The sequence below is a fragment of the Ochlerotatus camptorhynchus genome, unplaced genomic scaffold (assembly GCF_037179485.1).
Source record: "Ochlerotatus camptorhynchus isolate MF236.1 unplaced genomic scaffold, CSIRO-AGI_Acam_v1.1 ptg000976l, whole genome shotgun sequence".
NCBI classification, from domain to species: Eukaryota; Metazoa; Arthropoda; class Insecta; order Diptera; family Culicidae; genus Ochlerotatus; species Ochlerotatus camptorhynchus.
The window spans coordinates 63,140-69,566 of NW_027041410.1; the positions used below are offsets into that span (position 1 = coordinate 63,140).

Genomic DNA, 6,427 nt, shown 5'->3' on the forward strand with positions numbered 1-6,427 from the left:
ATTGAATTCTCATGGATTTTGATGTGTCGCATGATGGGCTTCACCCTAATCAGATGTTGGCCTCTTCCCCCGGGACACCTGGAATGTGTCCGGATGTGGCCAAAGTGGTTCTTGGAACTAGATATGAGTTCCTTTGAACCAGAAATTGAATTCTCATGTATTTTGATGTGTCGCATGATTTGTTTGACCCTAATCAGATGTTGGCCTCATCCCCCGGGACACCCGGAATATGTCCGGATGTGGCCAAAGTGGTTCTTGGAACTAGATTTGAGTTCCTTTGAACCATAAATTGAATTCTCATGTATTTTGATGTGTCGCATGATTTGTTTGACCCTAATCAGATGTTTACCTCTTCCCCCGGGACACCCGGAATGTGTCCGGATGTGGCCAAAGTGGTTCTTGGAACTAGATATGAGTTCCATTGAACCAGAAATTGAATTCTCATGTATTTTGATGTGTCGCATGATTTTTTTGACCCTAATCAGATGTTGGCTTCTTCCCCCGGGACACCCGGAATGTGTCCGATCTGGCCAAAGCGGTTCTAGAAACTAAATTTGAGTTCCATTGAACCAGTCGTTGAATTCTCATGTAATTTGATGTGTCGCATGATGGGTTTGACCCTAATCAAATGTTGGCCTCTTCCCCCGGGATACCCGGAATGTGTCCGGATGAGGGTAAAGTGGTTCTTGGAACTAAATTTGAGTTCCATTGAACCATAAATTGAATTCTCATGTAATTTGATGTGTCGCATGATGCGGTTGACTTAGCTTGTAAGATATTATTGTTAGGTTAAGATCTATTTAATAAAAAAAACATGTTAGTTATAAGAAAATGAAAAATAAAATTTATTGATGAAGTCATGTTTATGCTTCAACTGTTTTCATTTTTATTAATTTAAAACCCATTGAAAAAGAAAATGGTGGTGAACAATCGGGAGCGCGCCGGGGCGCCTGGGGGCGGACAAAATGGCCGAAACGATCAGTTTTTTGACAGGTATCGTTTTCGCCTCAGGCGCCCAAATGTTGCAAATATGGTCGCCCCCGGCGCGCCGCGAGGTTCGAGTCGCCCAAGTCCGCCCCGTCCGCCGAGCGGTCCGGGGGCGAGCCGTGGGCGACTAGCCCGCTGTATGTGGGTATTCGCCAATAAAAATGTGTCGAATTTTATCAGTGCTCCATTTACTCGATTTACTCACAAACTGAGTGACTCAACTTTGCAATTCGATTCGACTCAATTTGAGTGATCAGAGATCGCCCAATTTTACCGATGGGTCCATCATCTACACACGGTAAAGCCTGGTACGCAGCTGAAAAGTAATGACGTTTTTATGTGCTACCGGATAGGACACGGAATGCAAAAGAAATTACTTTTTCTCAGCATTTCTTGACCAAGTACGCAGTTCAAAAGAAATCGGTAAAGGAAAGATCGATTACATTAGTATCGTGATCGACATGAAGGTGGCGCATTCTGAATGCAATTTCACTTTCCTTGCGGAATAATGGTCTGATGGCGTCTTGCAGTGAAACTTTTCCAAGCTTTCGCCACCTACATTTCGAAGTGAGAACTACTAGAAGGAGGATAGTTTCCAAATTTTCCAAGTAAAACAGACGATTTTGGGGCAAATCGGTACATAAAAAAAAACTAATAATTTCCGGTGGAAACTTTTGCTTGAATCGTGTAAGAAAACGTGTTTGCAAACTAACTTTTATTATTTCGGTATGGATCGGAGATGTTTTCATGGAAAATTATGCATAACAAGTTTGCACCCACAGGTAGAGGTTACCTCCTGCGCAGCTGCATTTTTCAGAAAATGGTGAATATGTGTGATTTCCACTAGGATGAAAGTGGAAATTAAGTGAATTTACTTAGGAAAGATTGTATCATGCTGGTGATAATGGAGAAATGGTTGTATAGGACGCCAATATTCAATAAATGTTCATTTTGGCATTTTTTAGGTAAACATATTGATACTCACAATTTTCGACGGAAAACGCAACAGAACTTGACTTACTCAACACGCACCATACTATAAAATGGTGCTCGATGGTTTATAAAGTGATAACGAGATGACAAATCATCTTTATTTTGAGTAATTGAGCAATTTACTTCTGTTTACATCATATGTGCGATGCAGCATTGATGGAGCTGTGAAATGAAATGGATATATCTTATGAAAGTTCATCTGGAATAGTCAAAGATGCACATCAGTCTGATCGTGAAAACATTTTCTTCTTCAATTCGAATGTTATATTGTATGGATTTTACGCAGGCTTGATGCAAATTATGATTTAAGGCTAATTTTCACTAATTTTATATGCAGTCTGTCAACATTATCATCATCATGCAGTGGCGGCATCTGCGTCGAGCTTTTACGGCAATCTTCCAATTATTCCGTTAGGTAATGTTGGCGTTTATTGCAAAACTGATGTTTTGGATGCATTTAAACCGAGGGGGACGACTCTATCTACGATGCAGAAAAGATTGTGTTTTGCTGTGGCTAGCTGCACGCACGCTGAGTAGATAGAAGGAAGATTTATGTCAATTTTGAAGATTTCCTGCAAAAAGATGAAGCACGATGCAAGTAGATGCGAGAAATGAAAGATGATTTTTCGAGGATTGATTCGCTAGGGTGAGATTTTTTGAGCATGTAGAATTGAGATTTAGATGTGTCGTCCCCCTCGATTTAAACAACATAAACACTAATAAGTGTTGATTTTACAATTTGACAACATCTCCCTATAATCTCAAAATTTAAAAATCCTCAAAAATTACTTTTCCGTTTTCTTTTCAGCTGCGTACCAGGCTTAACCAGCGTAAACACATTAATGTGTAAAAAAATACACATTTTTTATGTTTATATGCAGCTGTCAAAAAATGTGTAAATTAGGAGATCCTAAAATGTGTGAAAAAATACACATTTTAAGAATGTAGTACCAGTCAAAAATGTGTATTTTAATACTCATTAATGGGTAAAAAAAACTTCAAAACTTGCTGCATACTGCTTCGTTGATGCACGCCATTTGCCTAAGCGAATAAATTTCAGCAATTTTAGGCAAAGGATGAGGAACTACGTTCCAAACTTTAAAGAGCAACGATGGACAAGCTAGAGGGTAAGTGGTTTATATTATTTTCATAGCTTAGCCCTAGAAAAAAAAACATTTTTAAGTTTTTCATTGCCCGCTGTCTGGCTGTGATTTTTTTTTTAATTAAATTGTATTGAATCCGAGCAATCTTTATTTAATCAATGGCACAAATAATTAAACTCCATTCGTCCCCATCATATTAAAATTCTATAAATGATTACTTTTTACACATTTTGCAGTAAAAACCATACTTGAAAAATGTGTAAAAAATACCTCCCTCCATTTACTCGATTTACTCACAAACTGAGTGACTCAACTTTGCAATTCGATTCGACTCAATTTGAGTGATCAGAGATCGCCCAATTTTACCGATGGGTCCATCATCTATCACCATGTGCTAATCATTGAAGAACATAGACAAAAAAAACAAAGAATTTTATTAAATTGTAAATTTATGCTGTGTGCTTCCCACAAATATCATGGAGGTAGATATTCAAAATATTGTTACAGATTCTGATCAGCCCAAGCCCAAGCCCAAAATTAAGAAGGAAGTTCGTAAAGTGTTTGTACCTCGTTCCAGGTAATGTATCTTAAGTTCAAAATGCGCAGCGGTTAATATTTTTACGTTTTTCCTATAGGCAATCAGCATTAAAAGAGCAATGGATGAAAATCTTTACACCAGTTGTTGACCAGCTTCTACTGCAGATTAGGTACAACGTAAAAAGCAAACAAGTGGAAATCCGCCTTGGACCAGAAACGAAGGAGCCGTCCAACTTACAGAAAGGAGCTGATTTTGTTCGGGCTTTCGTGCTCGGCTTCGAAGTCGAAGATGCCCTAGCATTGCTGAGACTCGATGACCTATTTGTAGAATCGTTTGAAGTAAATGACGTTAAAACGTTGAAAGGTAGCTTATTTACATATGGCTAGCTGTACATACATAATTTTTAACATGTTTTATGTTACTAGGGGACCATTTGAGTCGAGCGATTGGTCGATTAGCCGGCAAAGGAGGACGAACTAAATTTACGTTGGAGAACTCAACTAAAACACGCATCGTTTTGCAAGACTCCAAGATACACATCTTAGGAAATTACAAAAACATTCAGCATGCCAAGCGTGCCGTCAGTCATCTGATCCTTGGTTCACCTGCCAGTAAGGTTTATGGAAACTTGCGGACTGTTTCAAATAAAATATCTGATCGAATGTGATTTTCTTTTGTTTTGTAATAAATTAGCTCAAAATGTATTATGTTTAGTTTTATTTTACCATTAGAAGAGCTCTCCGCGGGGATTTGAGTGAATTGTTTTACTCCTCACAATTTGTTGAGAAAGAAATTTACATCCATTTCATGTTATTACGTTTTGTTTTCGGTGCACATTAACTTAAAATCGTTTAAATTAATTGGAATCTTGTATGACAGTTTGAAGGAATTGTATTTTGTATTCTTTCTGGATAGATGGTTGTTTTTACACGCATTTAAAATTAAATTTTAAAAATAAAGCTTTCCGCCGGTCTGCTGCTGGTACACTTCGATCGTATCTCCTTCTTCCATTTCCAGCGTTGTCGGGGTATCATTTTCGTTGATCGGCTGGCCATCGAAGCGGAATCGAACGACCTGCATGGACAAGCCCTGCAATATATATTTATATAAAATCAGATAAATATCGACATCCAAACGATCATAATACTGTTCTGCGATCTGGTAAAGAAAAATAATTACGCACACCAATAAGCTTCTATGTTAACAAGCGTGAGCGCACACATAGAAGTCGTTGACAGGGTCGATTACACACTGCCATTAACAATGCAAAGGATTTGCCGGAAGTTTCCACGAAATTTAAGACAAAAAAAACTTACCGCTCGATCGCAGTAGGCGTTCATCAGTTTCCTCAGAGGAGTGTGTTTCTTGATTTTGAACTGCACCACGGCATTGTCTTGACCCAGCACCTTCAAGTTGATGTGCTCCGATTCGGATCCCTTAGAGTCCTGTAGGAATGAAAAAAAAAGCAATCAGCTCTTCAGTTTGTTCCACTTTACGAACACTATTGTAGCCTGGAGATTTTTTTAGAGTGCGCCATTGTACGGCGTCCTCTCGCCACTAGCACTTTTTATGCTCCAATTGTCATTTCTACACTTTCAACTACACAATTCCTCTTACCTTCTTTTCTTCAGACATTTTGGAGTTCACTGAAACTGTTCAATAAAAAGAAACAAACTTTAAAACTTGTAAAACCCTTAACAATCCGCGGCTTGGAAACTGGACTCGCACGTTTTCACCTGCAGTAGATTTTTCCTCTGCGTTCGAACAAGGCGAATGATGGCTGCTGAATAGATGGCTGCCAATGATTTTCTGCTGAAAAATTGGCGTGATGCCGGTTCGGCGGCAGGCTTACAACGATTTCGTGTAACGGAGAAACTGCACGAAAATGCCAAGGTTTATATAATAAAGTATTCCAACACGAAAACATCCAAATTTATAACGCTACACGCTAACTTCAGCTTACTCACCCAGTGAGTCGATCGTACATGGAACCGAAAAATTACCCAAAAATAAGTTCTTTTCACTGTAACCAGCGTAAACACATTAACGTGTAAAATTTCACACATTTCGTGAAAAAAGGGACCTACTCATAAAATGTAACGTCAATAGAATTGCATTTTTTACACATTTTTCAAGAACGATTTTTACAGCAAAATGTGTAAAAAATCACCCACATACAGCGGGCTAGTCGCTAACGGCTCGGCCCCGGACCGCTCGGCGGACGGGGCGGACTTGGGCGACTCGAACCTCGCGGCGCCACTTGGTCCAAATTTGGCCGGCGCGCCGGGGGCGACCATATTTGCAACATTTGGGCGCCTGAGGCGAAAACGATACCTGTCAAAAAACTGATCGTTTCGGCCATTTTGTCCGCCCCCAGGTGCCCCGGCGCGCTCCCGGTTGTGCACCACCATTTTATTTTTCAATGGATTTTAAATTATTAAAAATAAAAATAGTTGAAGCATGAACATGACTTCATCAATAATCTTTATTTATCTTATTCTTATAACTAACATATATGTTTTTTAAATAGAAGTTAACCTAACAATAATATCTTACATGCTAAGTCAACCGCCTCATGTGACAAATCAAATTACATGAGAATTTAATTACTAGTTACTCAAATCTAGTTCCAAGAACCACTTTGGCCACATCGAGACACATTCCGGGTGTCCCGGGGGATGCAGCCAGCATCTGATTAGGGTCAAACCCATCATGCGACACATCAAATTACATGAGAATTCAATTTCTGGTTCAATGGAAGTCAAATTTAGTTCCGCTTTGGCCAGATTGGACACATTCCGGGTGT

The 6,427-nt window shown here is 39.3% G+C and overlaps 2 protein-coding genes across 3 annotated transcripts; one reads left to right on the top strand and one right to left on the bottom strand.

The window, feature by feature from the left end:
- Positions 1–3,494: 3,494 nt before the first annotated feature.
- On the top strand, positions 3,495–4,710 carry l(1)G0004 (lethal (1) G0004). The gene is made up of 3 exons (XM_065238811.1): positions 3,495–3,660; positions 3,719–3,984; positions 4,047–4,710. Exons 1-3 carry the CDS (start codon positions 3,560–3,562, stop codon positions 4,286–4,288), a joined length of 609 nt encoding a protein of 202 aa, XP_065094883.1. The 5' UTR covers positions 3,495–3,559; the 3' UTR covers positions 4,289–4,710.
- Sumo (Small ubiquitin like modifier) lies at positions 4,501–5,443 on the bottom strand. 2 transcript variants are annotated; one of them, XM_065238813.1, is made up of 4 exons: positions 5,350–5,426; positions 5,239–5,273; positions 4,938–5,066; positions 4,501–4,710 (listed from the first exon to the last, which is right to left on the bottom strand). In XM_065238813.1, the coding sequence occupies exons 2-4, from the start codon at positions 5,254–5,256 to the stop codon at positions 4,570–4,572; spliced, it is 288 nt and encodes a 95-aa protein (XP_065094885.1). In that variant the 5' UTR covers positions 5,257–5,273; positions 5,350–5,426; the 3' UTR covers positions 4,501–4,569. The 2 variants fall into 2 exon arrangements, with proteins under 2 accessions (XP_065094885.1, XP_065094884.1); XM_065238812.1 differs by having other exon boundaries at positions 5,239–5,443.
- Between the last annotated feature and the right edge of the window lie 984 nt (positions 5,444–6,427).

Bases quoted from the DNA above. Each gene is read 5' to 3' on its own strand.
- Sumo (XM_065238812.1), bottom strand. The intron at 4,711-4,937 runs GTAAGTTTTTTT...TATATATTGCAG, and splicing joins ACGCCTACTGCGATCGAGCG to GGCTTGTCCATGCAGGTCGT.